Source organism: Phaethon aethereus (genome assembly GCF_964289735.1).
Source record: "Phaethon aethereus genome assembly, chromosome: 1".
Classification (NCBI taxonomy): Eukaryota; Metazoa; Chordata; class Aves; order Phaethontiformes; family Phaethontidae; genus Phaethon; species Phaethon aethereus.
The window spans coordinates 197286667-197308152 of NC_138575.1; the positions used below are offsets into that span (position 1 = coordinate 197286667).

The 21486-nt window shown below is 38.8% G+C and overlaps 1 protein-coding gene across 2 annotated transcripts in view; it reads right to left on the bottom strand.

Moving 5' to 3' along the window:
- The window catches only part of PDS5B (PDS5 cohesin associated factor B), a gene marked incomplete at both ends in the record, with an annotated part of 92667 nt that overhangs the window by 24504 nt on the left and 46677 nt on the right, over positions 1–21486 (bottom strand). For both annotated transcript variants that reach the window (XM_082013903.1, XM_082013902.1), the window contains 7 exons: positions 1729–1852; positions 10469–10605; positions 15532–15600; positions 16397–16555; positions 17366–17489; positions 18095–18255; positions 20164–20269. In XM_082013903.1, the coding sequence (XP_081870029.1) occupies positions 1729–1852; positions 10469–10605; positions 15532–15600; positions 16397–16555; positions 17366–17489; positions 18095–18255; positions 20164–20269 (880 nt within the window). The remainder of the gene's footprint in view (positions 1–1728; positions 1853–10468; positions 10606–15531; positions 15601–16396; positions 16556–17365; positions 17490–18094; positions 18256–20163; positions 20270–21486) is intronic.

Consider the following 21486-nt stretch of genomic DNA (forward strand, 5'->3'; position numbering starts at 1 on the left):
GCCCACGTGAACCTCATGAAGTTCAACAAGGCCAAGCGCAGGGTCCTGCACCTGGGTTGCGGCAACCCCCAGTATCAATTCAGACTGGGGGATGAAGGGACTGACAGCAGCCCTGACACAAAGGACTTGGGGGTAGTGGTGGATGAAAAATTGGACATGAGCTGGCAATTTGCATTTGCAGCCCAGAAAGCCAACTGTATCTTGGTCTGCATCAAAAAAAGCGTGGCCAGCAGGTCAAGGGAGGTGATTCTCTCCTCCTCTACTCTGTTCTCATGAGACCCCCCACCTGGTGTACTGAGTCCAGCTCTGGGGTCTCCACTATGAGACTGACATGGAGCTGTTAAAGCAGGTCCAGAAGAGGGCCATGAAAATAGTCAAGAGGGCTGAAACACCTCTGTCGAAGAAAGGCTGAGAGAGTTGGGGTTATTCAGCCTGGAGAAAAGGCAGCTCTGGGGACACCTTATTGCAACCTTTCAATATATAAAGGGGACTTATAAGAGAGACTGAGAAAGACTCTTTACCAAGGACTGTAGTGAAAGGACAAGGGGCAATGGTTTTAAACTGAAAGAGGGTAAGTTTAGACATAAGGAAGAAATTTTTCACAATGAGGGTGGTGAAACACAGGAACAGGTTGCCCAGAGAAGTTGTGGATGCCCCATCACTGGAAGTGTTCAATGTCAGGCTGGGTGGGTCTTTGAACAACCCGATCTAGTGGAAGATATTCCTGCCCACAGCATGGGAGGTGGAATGAGATGATCTTTAGAGATCCTTTCCAACCCAAGATATTCTATGATTCTACAGTAAGATGTGATACTAACTTGTTTATAAATGTTGATAACCCTATTACGTTCTTCTATTTTCTACCTCATCTCCCAAAACCCCCTTTCAAACAAACAAACAGTCAAGATTGATACAGCTGGAAAATAAGAAGTGAAAGTGAGAGACAGTGATGAAATGGAGGGCAAGAAGGTTGCACCTAAAGTACTGAAGAGAGTCAAATCAAGTGAAAGCAAATTCTGATCGAGAACTGCAAGGTTAACATTTAGCAACAAACAAAAATTTGCCACAGGAGGGAAACGACCAAAGAAATTAACAGATTTTGATCACCTCAGTCTACCTCAGTCTTGCGGTGGAAATTAATTTCTCTAGAATTTGCATAGTCTACAAGACAGGAACACAGAGGTTCTCTACATCTCTACTAACACTTTGAAAGTTATTTCCTTTCTGCTACTTCAGGTTCACAGGCAGAAATTAGGATGAAAATTACAGTATCTGCTGAGAAATCTCTCCCTATCTCTTCTAGTATTTAAAGGATGCAACTATCTTTGCAGACCTCTGTGTTCCAAACATATTCTACCCAAGTATCAAGAAACCAAGGTCACTGTTGTCACCACAGTCCAACATACTTTGTATCATCTCATTGAACTTTTAATGATGTCATAATGCAGCTGGGGTATTACTTTAAATCAATACTGAATGCCTTGGTTTATCAATATTCTAATATTTCACTACTTTAAAGTTAGCATTCTCTCATTGGGCAGCCCAATACTATAGATCTAATTCACATCCAAAATGAGTTTTCAGGATTATGTAGTAGAAAAATAACTTAATGCCAAGACTGAACGTTTTGCATAAAAACAGATTGGTAGAAGTATATACAACATACAGAACAAACACACATATTCATACATTTGCTGATAACCCACAAGTCCCACCTAATTTCCTTACATTTATGGCTAGTGCACACAGCTGGTACTGTTCTAAGGTGATGATTTCATGGTAACAAGGTTCTTGTGCCAACTTCACAATAGCATTCCCTGCAGCCAGCCTCAACCGAGACATATCAGGTTTACTGAAAAACAAGCACACAGATTATAAAGGTTAATTAGTAAAAAATTTATCTAATTATTTGCATTGCTGAAAAACAGATACTTTAAAGAGAGGGAAAAGTTTCCACAGAGTTCGCCACCTCTACATCCCAAATCAACAGCAGAAGTAACTTCAAACCAAAAGGAGTTTCCATGTCACCACATTTTACAGCCTATTAAAACATACCTATTACCTTGCCCCAGCTTAGCAATGAAAACATTCCTTGGATCTTCCTAAAAGTTCCACGTGGGTGTGAAACAGTTTTAGCTGTACGCTGGACTAGCACAGTCCAAATCGCACCTCAGAGACCTCATTTAGCCTGTAAGATACTTGTGTTCAGCATGCTGCTTTTCCTTCAGCAAGGGGCTCCTGCCAAAGTAGCCACCCATTTCTAGTCCCCAAAGTTGCCAAACTTTTTCTAGCATAGCTCAAAATCCACGCCGCAAGTCAACATAAATTAAGATTAATTAGATATTATGACAGGTGATTAAGCGAATTGTATTTTTAAGACGACAGCAAAAAGGATTTAGCAAGTGAAAAAATTTTCAACATGCTGAAAGTATCGTTACTTGACTTGCACACCCAAATTGCACTCCCACCTAGCAAAACACTCCAGTCACTTGCTAATTTTCATATCAAAAGATGAATGGAGTGTTCTGTAATGTACAAAGTTTATCAGAATATTAAAAGTGTCTTCTCATGAGCTTTGCAAACTGACATCCACTTAATGTGTGCCTTAATAAACTTAGTCAAAGCCATTATTAAATACAGATTGCATGATAAAAATACCTACTAGAGAGCTTAAACTTTAAAATTTATCTAATCAGGCTCCATACACACCTCAGTATTTTATGGAAATCACAACATTAAAAAAAACCCACACAGATCATAAGCAACAAAGGACAAAAGTTGCCCTAACTTTCAAACAAGACATGAAGATTAACATGGTAACATCTAGTTCTTAAATGCTAAATTTCACTTTAAATTGCATCTACTGTGATAAGTGAACACAATAAAGATTCAATTTTCACACTGCAGTGACAACTGAGCAATAATGACTTACAAGTACTGAGTGATTGAGCCAAAGGAAAGGATAAAATTAAGAACTTTCAGTCTTCCTCAGCTTTGGTAATGATAACATTTAATTCTGAAAATTGAATCAAAGATATTTCACCTAAAGGTTGGCCAAATCTTTACAGGATATATGTATCACAGAAATACCCACAAGCAAGTGTGCACACTGTGTGAAGGAAGAGGACAGTGAATATCATTCTTACAGCTGAAGATGAAAATCAGATCTGTCTTACTCCCCAAAAGGATTATCTTGGAAGAAACTCTTAATTGAGGATTTATTTTTCAACAAATTGTTACAGCCAAAAGCTTTCTCATCTGCGTTATCCCAAAACACACAATTATTAGGGCTTAAATAAAAGCTTCTGTATGATATAACTGCAGGTTTTTATTACTTCTAATAATTTTGAGAATTACTACCAAGGATGTCCTCATCCTATCAGAAGCTCTCCAAGAGATACAAGAGGGACCTGGACATTTGTTTTCTGGAGCTCTATTACTATTGCTGAAGACCAGACGTTTGAAATGAGAACGAAAGTGCAGCCACATGGAAAGACGTTATCAAGTGCAAAACACAGTCTTAATTGGTGGTGGGCTGCACAATGATAATCCAAGTAAATGCATCTTGAAAAAACATATCTGGTACATAATCATTTTCTCTCACTTTACAAACCAGTAGTTAACATTTTTATTTCTACTCCATAGAATAAATGCCAGTGTCCAATCTTCTAAGCATTTTCCACATTCCATGGAATAAAAACTGTCTTTTGAATACAACCTCTGAAAACATTGCATATATTAGATGGCGTAGGAAATTATCTATAACTCAGACCTGTCAAGTTCTAAACTCCAAAGTTTTAAGTAATTTTTCTCTTCACAAGCTTCATTTTAAGGAAAATGCAGATAGCATTTCAGAAAAATCTCAGTTCAGGTTCATATCTAATATCAATACTTTCAGCTAGTGCCCTCCAATACAGAAATATTCTTATTTTATGCTTAGTATAGAACAAAATTAAAATCTTACTACAAAGACATGCAAGATGCAACTTAGCTGTTTTACCTAACCACAAATAGAAAATCAGTATAATCTTGAATTTTAAATGTGTAGGACTGTTTATGACTTCTGAAATGAAAAATAAAGATCTGGAAGGGACAGTTGATATATTGTTTATTGACACGATTCAGTATTAAAAAAAATCTGACGCTGATGAATTTAACTAACCTACATAAGCTAACATCTCAAAGCAATCAGCTGTCTTAAAAGCAATTCAACAGTCATCAATACTACTTCCTCAAAGGGAGAAGGATGAACAAGAGTAACGATTTGTTTGTTTTCCAAGTGAGACCTTGCCTTCATCTAATATTCTAGGCTGAACCATGCTTTGAAATTTCAAAAAATCTCATTTCCTTACACTGTCACTGAAAAGTACAAGTTGTGTAGATTTAAAAAGGCATGGGAACAGAGTCATTTTTACAGCTGATGAGGACAATAACACCAAGATGATTACAACATGACTAATGGCCTACCTAAGCTCAAATGTATCCCGAACCCTGCCACTTTCAGTTAATTCAATTAGCTTCAGCAAATTCTACATTGTTTAAAAGACAAATGCAAGCCACGAGCACAAAAATTGACTCTACAAAGAATGACATCCGATCAAGTACAGTTTAAAAGATTATGTTCCGTACTGAACAGACAATTTTACTCTTTCCAAAGCCTACTCTAATTTGAAAGGGGCAGTATCAGATTTGCACTGTAGGGACACAGTAAGCACTGCCAGAAAGAAGATATCCTCATAGCATTCTCAAAGAGAAAGAATAAAGGAGACCTGCCCTCTTTGCAACTTAAAGCTTTCCCAAAATGCAATACTGGGAATCACAGAATAGTTACAGTTGGAAGGGACCTCTGGAGGTCATCTAGCCCAACGTCTCTGCTCAAGCAGGGTCACCTATAGCAGGCTGCCCAAAACAGTGTCCAGATGGCTTTTTAATGTCTTCAAAGATGGAAACTCCACCATGTTTCTGGACAACCTGTGTCAGTGCTCAGTCATGCTCACAGTGAAAAAGTGTTTCCTTGCATTCAGACAGAACCTCCTGTATTTCATTTTCCGCCCAATGCCTCTTGTCCTGTCACTCTGCACCACTAAGAGCCTGACTCCATGTTCTTTACATCCTCTGTTCAGTGATTTATACACATTGATAAGAACACCACTGAGCCTTTTCTTCCCTAGGATGAACAGTCCCAGCTCTCTCAGCCTTTCCTCATCTGTCAGATGCTCCTTAACCATCTTTATGGCCCTACAGTGGGCTACAGACAGCTCCACATCTCATACTGGGGAGACCAGGTATTCCATCACCTTCTCAGGGATCAAGATAAGGCTGACTGGCCTGTAGCTAGTTCTCCACGTCCTCCTTCCTGCCCTTTCTGAAGACAGGAGAGACATTTGCTTCCTCCAATCTTCAGGCATGTCCACCAATCATCATGATCATTCAAACAGGATCAAGAGTAGGCTCACAATGACATCTGCCAGCTCTCTCAACACTCATGGGTGTATCCTGTCAAGGACCATACACTTATGCATATCCAGTTTCCTTAAGTATTCCCTAACCTGACCTTCTTTCCCAAAGGATATGTCTTCCTTGCTCCAGACTTTCCTCTGGTCTTGAGGGCCTGTGATTCCTGAAGGCCAATCTTGCTAGTAAAGATTGAGGTGAAAGAAATGTATTGGATTTGCGTGGCAAGGTTTGGTAGCGGGGGTGCTGGAGGGGTGGCTTCTCTGAGAAGCTGCTAGAAGCTTCCCCTATGTCCGATAGAGCCAATGCCAGCCGGCTCCAAGACGGACCCACCGATGGCCAAGGCCAAGCCCATCAGCGATGGTGGTAGTGCTTCTGGGATAACACAGTTAAGAAGGGGGGGAGGGGGGGGAGGAACAGGACAGCAATTGCAGCCAGAGAGAGGAGTGAGAAGATGTGAAACAACTGTGCAGACACCAAAGTCAGTGAAGAAGGAGTGGCAGGAGGTGCTCCAGGCACCAGAGCAGATATTCCCCTGGAGCCCCTGGTGAAGACCATAGTAAGGCAGGCTGTGCCCCTGCAGCCCACAGTGGTTAATGGTGGAGCAGATATCTACCAGCAGCCCATGGCGGACCCCACACTGGAGCAGGTGGATGCTCGAAGGAGGCTGTGACACCATAGGAAGCCCATGCTGGAGCAAGCTCCTGGCAGAACCTGTGGCCCCATGGAGAGAGAAGCTCATGATTGGAGCAGGTTTGTTGGCAGGACTTGTGACCCTGTGGGGGACCCACGTTGGAGCAGTCTGTTTCTGAAGGACTGCACCCTGTGGAAGGGACCCAAGCTGGAGCAGTTGGTGAAGAACTGCAGCCTGTGGGAAGGACTCACGTTGGAGAAGTCCGTGGAGGACTGTCCCCTGTGGGAGGGACCCCACGCTGGAGCAGGGGAAGAGTGTGAGGAGTCCTCCCCTTGAGGAGGAAGGAGCAGCAGAGACAACGTGTGATGAACTGACCACAACCCCCATTCCTTGTCCCCCTGTGCCACTCAGGGGAAGGAAGCAGAGAAATCTGGACTGAAGTTGAGCTTGGGAAGAAGGGAGGGATGGATGGAAGGTGTTTGGTTTTCGTTCTCATTATCTCTACTTTCATTTGATCGGCAATAAATTAAATTTTGATTTCCCCAAGTCGAGTGTGTTTTGCCCGTGGCGGTAATTGCTGAATGATCTCTCCGTGTCCTTATCCTGACACACAAGCATCTCATTATGCTTTCTCTCCGCTGTCCAGCTGAGATGGGGAGCAACAGAGCAGCTTTGGTGGGCACCTGGCATCTAGCCAGGGTCAACCTCCCACAAGAAGGCATTCAGTACCTCAACCTTTTTCATGTCCTGTGTCACCAGGGCTCCTGCCTTGTTCAGCACTGCGTGCACATTTTCCCTAGTCTTCCTTTTGTCACCTATTTACTTAAAGAAGTTCTTCTGGTTGCCTTTGTCATCCCTCACTAGATTCAATTGCAGTTGGGCTTTGGTTTTCCTAACTGTGCCTCAGTGTTCTCCGTATTCCTGCCAGGTTACCTGTCCCTACTTCCACCTTCTGTATACATCATAGAATCATAGTAGAATTTGGGTTGGAAGGGACCTTTAAAGGTCATCTAGTCCAAACACCCTGCAGTGAGCAGGGACATCTTCAACTAGAGCAGGTTGCTCAGAGCCCCATTCAAACTGACCTTGAATGTTGGGGGCGATGTTTAATCCCCCAGGGATGGGGCGTCTACCACCTCTCTGGACAACCTGGGCCAGTGGTTCACCACCCTCACTGTCAAAAATTTCTTCCTTATGTCTAGTCTAGATCTACCCTCTTTTAGTTTAAAACCACTACCCCTTGTCCTATCACTACAGGCCCCGCTAAAAAGTCTGTCCCCGTCTTTCTTATAAGCCCCCTTTTAAGTACTGAAAGGCTGCAATATGGTACCCCTGTAGCCTTCTCTTCTCCAGGCTGAACAACCCCAACTCTCTCAGCCCGTCCTCACAGAAGAAGTGTTCCATCCCTCAGTTCACTTCTGTGGCCCTCCTCTGGACCCACTCCAACAGGTCCATATCTTTCCTGTGCTGAGGGCTCCAGAGCTAGACACAGGACTCCAGGCGGAGTCTCATCACAGCGGAGTGGAAGGGCAGAATCACCTCCCTTGACCTGCTGGCCACGCTTCTTTGGATGTGGCCCAGCATGTGATTGGCCTTCTGGGCTGCGAGCGCACATTGCTGGCTCCTGTCCAGCTCTTCATCCATCAGTACCCCCAAGTCCTCCTTTGCAGGGCTGCTCTCAATTCCTCCTTTTGAGCTTCAGTTTTGCAGGAGCTTCTTGCTCATTTCAGCAGACCTGCCTGGATATTTGCCTGACCTTCTACTTTGATCACTCTTGAGCTCAGAGATGAGGCTTGAATACTAACTAACTTTCTTGGGCCTCTCTTCCCTCCAGAGCCTTATCCAATGGGACTTCACTAAGCAGATCCTTTAAGAGGCCCAAGTCTGTTCGCCTGAAGTCCAGCACTGTTATCTTGCTTTTTGCCCTCCTTGCTGCCCTCAGGATAATGACTATTTATGGTCATTATCTGCCTGAGGGTAGGAAGGTTCTGCAGAGGGATCTGGACAGGCTAGATTGATGGGGAGAGGTCAACTGTATGAGGTTCAATAAGGCGAAGTGCCAGGTCCTGCACTTTGGTCACAACCACCCCATGCAATGCTACAGGCTTGGGGAGGAGTGGCTGGAGAGCTGCCTGGCAGAAAAGGACCTGGGGGTGCTGGTTGACAGCCGGCTGAACATGAGCCGGCAGTGTGCCCAGGTGGCCAAGAAGGCCAACAGCGTCCTGGCCTGTATCAGAAACAGTGTGGCCAGCAGGAGTGGGGAACTGATCGTGCCCCTGTACTCAGCACTGGTGAGGCCACACCTTGAATCCTGTGTTCAGTTTTGGGCCCCTCACTACAAGGACATGGAGCTGCTGGAGCATGTCCAGAGAAAGGCAACGAAGCTGGTGAGGGGTCTGGAGCACAAGTCTTATGAGGAGCAGCTGAGGGAACTGGGGTTGTTCAGTCTGGAGAAGAGGAGGCTGAGAGGAGACCTTATCGCTCTCTACAACTCCCTGAAAGGGGCTTGTGGCAACATGGGTGTTGGTCTCTTCTCCTAAGTAACCAGTGATAGGATGAGAGGAAATGGCCTCAAGTTGCACCAGGGGAGGTTTAGATTAGATATTAGGAAAAATGTCTTTACTGCAAGAGTGGTCAAACATTGGAACAAGCTGCCCAGGGAGGTGGTGGAGTCCCCATCCCTGTCAGTGTTCAAAAAAATGTGTAGATGTGGCACTTCGGGATATGGTTTAATGGGCATGATGATGTTGGGTTGATGGTTGGACTTCATGATCTTAAAGGTCTTTTCCAACCTTACAAGATTCTGATTACAGCCAAGGGTGCCTTCAACCTTCACACACCCAAGTCCCTCCTTGCTAGTGAGCAAAGCACCTCTTCTCATTGATTCCTTTATCACTTGTGTCAGGAAGTCGTTATTGATGCTCTCCAGGAAGCACCTGGGTTGTTTATGTGCTGCTGTGTTGCTCCTTCAGGAGATACTGGAGTGGTTGAAGTCCCCCATGAGGGCCAAGGCCTGCGAACATAAAGTTGTTTCTAGCTGTTTTTCTACTTCCTCTTCCTAGTCAGGGGACCTACAGCAGACACCCACTACAATGTCACCCATACTAGTCTTAATCCTAACCCATAAGGTCTCAGTTGGCTCATCATCCATCCTCAGGCAGAGGTCCTGTCTCTGGGGTTGAAGGGTTGCCTTTAACACAGAGCAACTTCACATGTCATTGCAGCTTTCTCCCTCCCCTAAAAGTATCCCCAGCCCCCATTAACTTTAATCAAGGAGAATTGACCACATCTTTATATACAGTTTCTATTATTATTTACAGTTTTGAGTATAAAAAGAGTGAGAAAATTAAGTTTCTAAATCATGCATAGTAAGGAATCATCACTCCAAGCATGAAAACACACAGGATCTACAGAACTGATCTATTCACAAACTACTGGATAAGCCAACAATATACTCTGAGCAGCTATACCGAAAAGCTAAATTACTGCTATGAATGGTCATATCACAGTATTTAAAACTATGAAACAATTATTTACAAGGAACTTTAAGAACGACTACACAGTTGCTAAAAAGGTAACATACTAGACAATTCTCAGATTTGCAATTTTGCACACACAACATAGGATCCGTCTGCATAATCACTGTATAGCATTAAACTTTAGTCCAAAATTAAAACCTTTTTACTCATAATGGCACAATCCACCCATGCCATTAATGGCTTTTGTACACATAAATTTTCAATGTTTGGCAAGCAATAACGGCTGACACCTTGTCACTTCTCTTGCTGCAGAGGATTAAGAAGGTACCCAGAAAAAACAAGCAAGTTGTCTAACAATCACCTAAAAGCTAAATTATTTATTGAGACTTAATCCTCTTTACACATTTCCTTCTTCCTCTTGCTTTTAGAGGCCTCAAGGGATTAAAGTCTGCCTTCAAGCAGAAGTGCCTTAGGTACTAGCTATTCCCACCTGGTTTACTGCAACATGCTATTATTTTTTATTAGAAAGCCTGCCTATCAGCCTTTCGCATACACAGCAATTGGTACATCAAGAAAATCAAGCTGCATAAAGACAAATTAAAACTGATTTTCAATGGGAAGGATGAAGTTACACAGTTTATTCTTGCAGTATGAGTAATGGCCCTTTAAAGAAAGGGGTAAAATGAAGAAGATAAAAACATTAAAATACAGCTATATCTACAGTGTTAAAAAGCCTGAGACTTCACAAACTTAAGCAGGAATCCAGCCAAGATTACCATTAGTTCTTATGAAGTAAGATATATAAATTGGTAAGCAGTCTAACAGAATAGTTTACGTACAATTTGACTAAAACTCTCCCCACCGTATCACAGACATCAAAACATTACCATCTGTTACATACCTAATTTTCCCCTGCTCTGTTAAATCTCCATCACTGTGTAATATTGTTGTTAGCAACCTCAGAGTAGAAGTTCCTGACTTGCTGTGGTTGTTCTTCATTCCTAACAACCATCGAACCATCATCTTGATGGCCTGAATCTGAAAAAACATTTTATATGCAAAAGTCAAATCACACCATGAGCCTCATTTTTTAAAATAATCTTTATCTTAATTTAATCCTACAGTAATGTTCCCAAGAACTTTTTGCTGCTATGAACACAGGCCTGTCAAGGCTGCAAAATACCATTTAAATACTGAAAGATAACTAGACATACTCTCACTAAACAACTTCTCACTGAAAGTCTCAAGCAATTATCACAGCAAACAACAATCATACAACATTTAGTTAAAATTTGAACTTTTTCTTCTACTAAGTAATCACATACTTTGTCCTCTGAAAACATCTTAATTGACATTACATCTATTAAACACTGTGGAATAGGCAAAACAATTTATACTTATTAGGAAAATGTTACTGGATCAAAAAGCAGAACACATTTTCATCTTACTATATTTCTATACTTCCTATGCTTAAACAATCCCTATATATTCTTTATTCATGTATGTAATATTTGAGTTAAATTTTAAGACATGTAAATTAAAAAATCCTTCACAGACATTTTGACTGTTACGGTATCAACCTGTATTAAGGTAACTCATCCTGGAAGAGTATTTCTTTCATGGCTATTTAAAGAAAAGCCTCAAAGCCTGTTACTTAGAATAACTAGTCTTTCATCAATGGAAATATCAAGTGTTTTGAGGCAAGATTCTAAAAGTATGCAGAATCCAGCAGCTATCAGAAAACACTGAATAATTTCACACCTTTCTTTAGTGAAAATAAAGAATTAATTTTGAAATTAAGTTTTAGTATTTGAATCCCTTTGTCCTTTCATTTTCCTTCTATATGACAGCAGAGACAATAAAGAAAACAGAAAGAGGAATATCCTCTTACAGCAAAATAAAATGCTCATCTGAATCCTTGAGAAATCCTTGAGGAAAAAAAGAAAAAAAACCCAAAACCAAACAAATGAAAACACCAAAACCTGAAGTTAAAAACACAAAAGGCTTTGGAAAAAAATAAGATATGGTGGAAAGGAAGCTAGCACTTTTTGTACACAGTAACTTCAAATTTTCTCTTTAATGGAAAAGGCAGTTCTAATAGCTTTATATAAACATTCACAGTATCAACAAATGAAGTTCATCATACAGCTGATCTATTCCATGTAACAAACTGATCACAATGGTCACTTCAGATCTAAGTTCTAGGATTGTCACCTATACACGAGTGCTAAAAATTATCAGCACTGTAAGCCATTTACTCCACCTAAAGAATGCTAATTCTATTGGGTAACACCAGCAGGAGGTAGGGTGTCTGTCACTCAAGAACTCAAAATGCAAACAGCATTTGTGGAACAGAAATGAAAATGTCTTGCCCTAGCTTTCAAAGGCCTTCCACTGATACAACTGTAAGTATGCACCAGAAGATTTTAATATCAATAAAACCAATAATAATAACAACAACAACAGCAGCAGCAGATATTTTGACAGCTTACCAATTCAGTTTCTTCATGCCATAACCAGTACCTGTACCATTAGTGCCTCCCATTTGGAAATACGTTAGCTCTATTTGGTCTTCACGTAAATGATGTATTTAGCCAGGGAAGAGCCACATGCTATGTGCCTCAACATATCTGGTCAACTCCTGAGTAATTTCAGTTTTACCTTCTCTCTTCTCCCTCTACAACTCCCTTCCCTCAATTTTACTGTCTGAATCTACTCTAGTCTTCCTTCCATGTAGGAAGTCCTAATCCCACCTCCTTCAGAATTCTCCTCTGACCTCACTATGTTCCCTGTTTCTTTGCTGGTGTTAATGATGTTGTGATGACATACCAGAAATCCTTCAGAACCAAGCATTCCCATGAAATTAGTACAGGGCATGAGAATTCCCAGTCACTGCTTCTGGCTGCTTGAAGACTTAAACAAACATGACACAAGCTTGCACTGCCCTCACGTTTTAAATATTTTTCTTTGCAGCCAGATATCAACGGATAATTCCAGTTGGAAGGAATGTCAGGAGGTCTCCAGCCCAATCTCCTGCTCAAAGAAAGGTCGGCTATGCAGTCAGACCACATTGGTCTCAGTTTTATTCATTGTGGTGTTGAAAGACTCCAAGAATGGAGATTGCACAGGCTGTCTCTTGCAACCTGTTCCATTGCCTGACTGTCCTCAGGTTTTTTTCCTTATATCCAGTCTGAACCTCTTGTTTCAATTTGTGTCCCATTAGCCTAGAATTCTCCTCAGAGAATAAAAATCATTATATTTTAATGTTGTATGTAATAAAAGTCAAAATACAACATGGGTCAGAACCATATCAAAGGCCACAAATGACTGCTTTGTACTAGACTTAGCAGCACAACACAAACTACATGAAGTGCAAGCAAAATTGATAGGATGTGATCATTTCTTTCCGAGACAGTGAACACAGATAATGTGACAGATCTCCAATTTGTCATATGAGAAAACTGCAATTAACTACTAGCTTTACATAAACTGTCAGTAGCAAGTAAGTATTAATTTTTAAGATTAAAATTACAGAATCACAGAATCATTAAGGTTGGAAAAGACGTTTAAGATCATTAAGTCCAACCATCAACCCAGCACCACCATGCTCACTAAACCATGTCCTGAAGTGACACATCCAGATGTTTTTTGAATACTCCCCGTGATGGTGACTCCACCACCTCCCTGGGCAGCCTGTTCCAAAACAATTAACAATTAAAAATAATCAACAGATAGTTATAGCCCTTTTCTCTGATCTAGAGGTTATCATCATGCCTCTGTTGCAAGAGTATAATGGGATCCCATCCCATGTAGTGACCCTAGAAAACAATGCCTTCCTACTACATCAACATTATGACAACAGCTAGCTCAGGTTTCTACTACTTGAGTTTTCATAGCCACAAAGGCTGCAGGTTTGTACAGTAGTGAAGAATGAAACAATACCCACAAAGCACAGTTAGAGAAATAGGATGAGAAACCTTACATTGCAGTGTACATAGAAGGAAACAAGAAGTATCACTGCTACTACATAAATCTCAATCCACTGCATGGTGCACAGAAGTATTCAGTACTGGTCACTATCAAGAGAGATTACTGCTTTAGAGCAGACACTCAAGTGCCAAGCGCAGGAATTCAAGTCTAACTCATACAATAATTAATCAAATTCATATTTAATACTGCACTGAAACACTTCTCCACAGACATGATTTCATTTAAGGTTTAGCATCCAAAACTAAGGCTAGTCTGTATCAGTCTGTGTTAGGTTGGGTGATACCAAAATTTTGGCTTCATCAGTCGTTCCGGCTTTCATATTTAAACTTGCTAACTTTAAGATCCCCATTAGATATATTATACAGTTGTTACAAAGGGAGAAAGAGGCTTTTAAAACCAGAGTGAAGAAGACAACACTGTCAGAAAGAAATCATTTCTAAACTAATAGTGTGGCCTGCAGCATTCATTAAATATAGGCTTCTCAGTGGTAATAAAAACTAATTAAATTTGCAAATCAATTTTCACAACAACCTGTTTTCATTTGCCAATAAATTCTTCTTAGAGTTTTCAGGCTTGGCTTCGACTTCAAATTGCCTTAAGATTTTCTATAAGCCAATTTGTTTCCAAGTAGCCAATTATATGAAAAGTTTTATCAACATAAAAGCACATTTTAGAGTAATATTAGAGCTTTACAAATAATTTAAAAGTTAAGAAAAACAATTAATATTTACTACTTCAAGTTACATGTATAATCACTGAAGTAAAATCGTGTCTATTTTAAACTACCAGTTCATGAAATCAAAACAAACATGCATTCTTTTAACTGTTCTTGGAGTGTGCTGTGTAACTATGGAATTGCACAAATACGAAAAATATCCTTGCAAATTCAAATGAATAAAAAGCTAGTAAATCAACTCCAAACACAACTGAGCATTTCCAGTAATGAATTCTGTACCAAGCTGGAAACCAGACTACTTACTAAACCAGCACAGAAGGAGGTATTATGCTACAAAGCGTTTAATAACTTCAAGAGAAGGCAAAGAACTTTTTAAAATCGTCAGAGCAACTTTATTCAAAAGTCATTGAAATTAAATGACTGCTATACTTCACTTAAAAACAGCATGCCACAAAGTACACACATCTTTAATTCTGAAAGAAAATATCAAAGCATAATCTATCCCTGTTCTGAAGAAAGTGCACTTAAAAACAAATACAGGCATAGGATGTATCTTCCACAGTATGTCTATTTCTGATTGAGTTAAAAATTGAGTGAGGATATCGATTACCAAGACCAGAACATGTAATAATAAACTTAGTCCAAAAGAAGAACAAGTTTAAGATGACATTTTTAAATTAACAAACAAACAGCAACCCCCACCACCATTTTGAAGTGATGGGTTTTTTCTTAAATTTAGGTTTCCCTCTAATAAACATTGTACACAGAGAAAAGCAAACTAACACATTTATTCATTTGAGGAAACTGACAAATCCAAAACCATTTTTTTTATTCCAAACCAGCACTGGATGTTTCTTGGAATGTCATAAAAAAATCAACAGAAAAAGGGAAGATTTTCAACAAAGTCTCTATGGTAGTTAACTCCTACATTAAACAGGAGGGAAAAAATAATTTTACTTTAACTGTGGTAACATCTAGAATACTTAGGTGTTGCACACCAAAGCTAAGCCTATAAAAAGCTATAATAAAAAGTCAATAAAGTTCATATGTAAATTTATTTACAAAAGTAAAAAAAAAAAAGTAGATGCCCCCAAAAGCAAATTCTTTTCTTCTGGCCATCCAAAAATGTGTATTCTGGTAAGATACGAAATTTCAAAATAGTCACTTCTTTGTTAGTTTTAGAAGGGTGACAAGGAAACAGAGAAAAGCAGCTGACAGCTTTAGGAATCCAGATATTTAACCTCTTTTATTAAGTATTATACACACAATCACAGGAAAATATAACAAGCACTACTTACTTTAACAAGCGTTTCAGGAGACACTTCTTCATCTGGGACCCAAAGTTTTGTTGTCTTTTTTCCTGGAAGCTAAACCAAATGTTACATTTTATTACACTACTGTTACTCTTCAGTGAAACCTGCTGTAATCTCTTTCCTGTTTGCTTCTGAAAACAACACAGCAGCATTCACTGGTTAGCTTCATGCCTTCTGTATTTTATAAAGTAACCATTACAGGAGTGAGATACTGTTCTTACCTCACTATTCAAGTACTGGCAAATTTAACAGTAGTAAAGGGGTGGGTTTTTTGTGGTTGTTGTCACCTGAAAACTATTGTTTTAGAGTGTAATAGCCATTGCTTTGAAAATAATTTCCAGTAGATTGGAACATCAAGTGCATAGTTTTAGACAGTAAATTCCCTAAACAATGGCTGACAATGCACAACTACTTTTTTCACTTTATAATCACTATCAATACTATCAATAGAAATATTAGAAAAATTAAAATTCACAGTCTTAAACACATTTTAAAAGTGTACTTTTGTTTCAAATGCATTATACTTCCTGGAAAAATCACAACTTCGTTGCTCAAGACAAGAGCCAAAGTGAGTGAAGTCAACAGCAATTTTCCCATTTTTAAAAGGCAAGTCTTGAGTGATGAAATACTGTGCTATACAGATTGTCGCTTTTGAAAGGACTACCAAATTAGTACTGTCTCCTTTCCTGTGCTGTGTGTTTTTAACTGAGTCAAAGAGTACACATGGAAATCCAAAAGACAACCATATACAAGAAGCAGAACCAACAAGCCAAAAATTTTTGCAAGTATTTGCTGAGTATCATATCACAGGAGAAGCAGAATCTTAATACAAGGTTTTAAAAATACTTACCCTATCATTCATTAACAAATCTTTAACAATAAAAGTGGCAACCAAAGATTTCAAAGGGGCAGCAAATTGATCAGGTGCTAGCATGGCTATATGGCCAATAGTAACCAACGGCGTAATGAGATGCTCAAAATTGCTTGGATCCAGACTTTTATGCAGTGGCTAGAATAAAGGCAAAAAATTCAGGTATTACTGATACAATCTGTGTCTTACTGCGGGGAGGGGAGTGAGAGTTCTGTACCAAGTTGTCCATGTCTACTATTTCAGAAATACAATTTTAAAAGAACTATTGACTATTTAGATTTAAAGACACATTCACCAACCCTACAAGTCTCCTACAAATCAAAAGAAAAAAATCAAGAAGAAAGATAAAAAGTTTGTCACATCTAGGTGGTCCAAAAAGTGGCAGCTCAAGCAGGACCATTTGGGAAACAATGGATTAAAAAGTATATTTTCTTGCTGAAAAGGTGGGCATGCTACATCTCAAGATGGCAATTTCAGTAATGGGCTATGATTCAGCCTTCAAGATAAAAGGGTGATGGGCAGTAATTAAAAAGTATATTAGCATTTATAACTATAAAATCTTTTTAAGTAGTCTCTACCATAATTCGGTTTTCCATAATTTCTGTAACCATTTAAATATTTTGGGCCAGTCCCAACAAGGGTGAGGAGTGAGTGGTGTATGGTTCCTCTTTCCAGGAATAGTTCATAGTTCTAGTAGACAGTCCAACACTTTGTTTTTACTCTATTGTTTGTTGAAATACATAGCCCTAAACATAGTGGATCATGGGATTCTAAAAAACACCCTCCACTACCATTTTTCAGGCAAAACTGTGTAAGAACAAAGGGAATGGTGAAAAATATCTTTTCTAAATTTGATACAACTTGCCACAGAAATTGCCACTACATCCCTTAGTTTACATATGCAATATAAAAGATTAATAAAAAGTAGCTTAAATATTTTAATTTTACCTCAAATATCTGTGCAAACTGTGTTTCTTTGCTGGAAAATATTGCATGGATGCAGTGAATAGCGTACTTGGCTTGACGAGGGGGACCCTTTTTAGCTTTATGATGCAGAACTGGAAGCAAAGCACTAAAAAAAAAAAGAGATAAGTACCTTTTCACAAATTTAAAATCTTCGAAAATATCAAACTATCAAAGAAGTACAAATATACATATATAGAGCACAACACCTCTGCAAAAGTGCTAATTGTCCTGGTTTCGGCAATTTCTTCAAAGAAAGAAAAAAAAGGGTTATTTATATGGCTCACAATTGGAAAAAAAAACCCCACCTGATTTTTGTTGATAAAAATATCATGTGATGAAACGAACATTTTATCTGCACAAGTTATTAAATGCTCTTTTGGAAATATTCTTGTCATCCCCATTAAATTACAAAGAATGTTTTTACATTGCTGTATATTTAATGTAGGACAAACCGTAAGTATTTCTGAAGGGCAATGATAAAAATTATAGTAGTATCAGTGACACATCAGCTGTCGCTGCTTTGGCTATATTCATTTCACTTCCATTCTTCAAAAAGCACTGCATTTTGAAGTAATTTAAATCTCTTTCCTGTTTTACCCAAAGTAAAACTTTCTTCCAAAAGAACACAGAATAATGGTATAACATGTAAAAAGAATAAGACCTTCTGAAATACAGTAAAGAACACTACTCAGAGTAAGATACGTAACTTACGATCTTATATGAGGAAAGTCTTCTTCAATTTTACTTCCTGTATTTTTAAAAATTTGTAATGCAGCTTCTGCCACTTTTTCATCATCCATTTTCAAGCAAGCCAGGAGAGATTCAAAAGTTTCAGCTGAATGAAATGAGATAGGGTGTGTAAATGAAAGTACCTGCAAGATAAAATGAAAGCCATGTTAATATTTTTAAAGGTCCACTTATATAGAACATTCCATCAAGAGTCATTTTCCTCTGCCATACTGGAATATTTATAATCTTCTGCCCAGTTTTATCATGTTCCACATTTCTCTTGTGACTTTTTTTTTAGTACCTCACAAACTTCTCTGTCTTTATACATGATCTTATCAGTTTTAACTTATTTATCCAGTCTCAATTTCTTCTACTGTTGTGAACAAGTACTTCTCAGTGGCTACATCTACATTAGCGAGTACTGGGTTACAGCAGAAGCAGGTCTTTAAACAACTGATGCTAAGGAAGCAATATTCACATTTCAGTAGTTTTACGTCAGAGTATTTCTAGGCTGACTGAACCCACTTTAGCCATGGCAACAAAACAAGTGCTTCTGAAGCTCATCTCAATATTGTTTCTTTAAAAGGAATTCAGCTTGTGTGCTCCCAGACTTCATGCTCATTTATTAAGTGGAACAACTGCTTGTGCTCTGAAGAGAAGTTCCTATCTCTAAAATAGTAATATAGACATACCCAGGCAGGTGTCTAGTCTCTCAAGCTTTCCACAGCAGCTTACCAGATCCTGTACCTCTCCTTCAGATTCTTGGACTCTGTTTTCAAATACGACAGTCCTCCCATGTTAATAAATAAAAAAAATCCAAACCCACAAAACCCAAACAACAGTCCTCTTTTGATCCTCCCTGAAAGTTTGCCTTCTCTTCATTTTTAATTGGCTGTTGATTATTAGCCCTCTTCCATAATTCTGACACATGGCAAACAAACAATCCTCAAAATCTAAGAACTTCTTCACATGCAGTTTTCTATTTTCACCAAGTTACCTTCCTCCCAACTTCCTTGTACAGCATTCCCTTTTCTGGACTCCTACATTTGTCCTTTTCTGGATTCTTATGATGTATAGACCACTTCCTTCAGGACAAAATTACTCCTCATCCTTAAATGTGTCATGTCAGCTCATATGAATATGTAAGTACTGACCTGGAAGCCTTCTTTCAAATACATAGTCCTTCCTGATATGATTCATTCTTACTCAGATTCATCTTTGTGCTACTGGCTTTTTGCACTTTTATCTAAACGTGCACATCTGGCTAAAGAGTCATATACTCTCAGATGAATCTACTAGGCCCTTAGCTGATCTAAGATATTCTGAAAACTTCAGTACAGGAGTCCTTTAGATTTTGAGGCCTCTGAAGTCAACCCACAGCTGGACTACTCCCGACACTATCACATAACTCAGGTGGTACTATGCTACAAGTACCTTTCTATGTGACACTACATAGTGCTTGTAGGCTAAAGTGTGAGAGAGAGACCAAGAGAAACACAAAGTCCTATGTAGTTGCATTTTAAAAGTTTCACGCTTTTAACAGTATTTGTAAAGAACCCAGTGATCAGCCTTTTTCCTCCTAGGAAAAAGGTAGAACAGAGTAAGAAATTTTGTACAGTGTCCCCAAAAATGCATCTTGGTGGGGTTTGCTATGTTAACTGAGTCTCAAAGATTACACATAGTTGAAATACATAAGACCCCAATTGATGAAGGAACACAGGGGAACCACAGTATTGTACTGATATACAAGTACAGTTCCAAAAGTAGTGCAATTATATGCAGAAACCACTGAATTCACACTCTAACAATCAAAACTCAGTTGCTGATGTCACACATGCAACTACTTTGACTTCCAGAAAAATAATTTTAAAAGATAACCTTACTTAGGTGCTACATAACATGAGCATAGAGAACAAAAAACAAACCAGTATTGTTCCAAATAGCCACCACATGTCTGTGACTAAAAATATTGAATGCTAATTAAAAATTTATTTTAACAAAGTTGCTTCAGAAAGTTTCACATGCTCACTGACCATGAGGAGTATACTTGCCTTAAGCAATTCAAGACCTGCTCTGATTGCTTGGTCAGTAGGTACACCCTCATCTTCATCATCAGCTGTTCCATCTATAGACTTGTTTACTTGCTTGATAAGGGCACTGAAGAGGGAAAACAAAACATGGCCTTGTATTCCACCATGTATGACCACTTCCATAAGTTCAAGATATAATGTTATTAAAGGAACATAAAACATAAGCTTGCTAGAAAACAAATAATAATGTAAATGTTAAATGTAAGTCAACTACATATATCATCTCGTTGCCCTCACCTCCTATGTTAACCAGAGCTTATGAAGCATTAAGTTCAAAAATGTTTATCCATCATGAATTAAGAACTATGTACAAATTATTCTGGAAGGATGACCAAAATAAGAAAGCAATTTGAGCATTACAGGCAACAAATTCAGGTAAGAATTATGGTGAGGTTACTAGACACTATGGATTCTTAATAATTTATAGAAAATAACTGTTTACAATGTTTAGTCTATAGCCAGGACAAAAAAATAACCATTAAACATCTGTGCTAAGAGTTGATGAAAAATTTAATAGACCTCTCTGCTCCATATTTCACCTTGACAGTAATGCTTGTTTTTTTCTTACACTGTACCCTAGGAAGGAAAATGGTGATTATCCAAATGATCCTAGTCGTGAGTAGTATAGACAGCTTCCCTATCAAGAAGTGAACAATATTGAGAATATTCCTTCAGTACATTCTCTAAGCTATATTTGAGGAAAAACAATAATCCCAAGACAAAAAAAAACCAAACACACCCAACCCAAAAAACCCAACCAAAACAAATCAAAAAAGAACACAAAAAACCCCAACTGGTAGCAAACCAAGGGAGAGACCTCCCAGTCAGACTTCCCAAACTTCCAATTTTTTTTTTTTCTGCCCCTAACTGGACGAAGAATTACCATCTATTTATAAAACCAAACAGTCTGAGTCTCAAAAATGAAGCATAAGTTTAGTCAAATTTTACAAATATGGGAGAAGACCAATTCTGTGGCAAAGCTGAAAATACGTGCTTTTTACTACTTTTTTTTGCTTGTGTATTTGTATGGCAGTTAGTCAGATTGAAATATTACAACACAGTGCCACATGTGAATATTACTTGAAATATAGATTTCATATTGCTTCTGTGAATGTGAAAAAATGTATTTTCAAATTGCAAGTAAAAATGCAGCTATACATTGTACTTAATCCAAGATTAGAAACAGATTTTTAAGTGAAATCTCAGTGGATCCATTACATTACATACATGACAGGCAGAAACTGAAAAGCTCAAATACATGAAAGACAATGACTATAGTTGGAA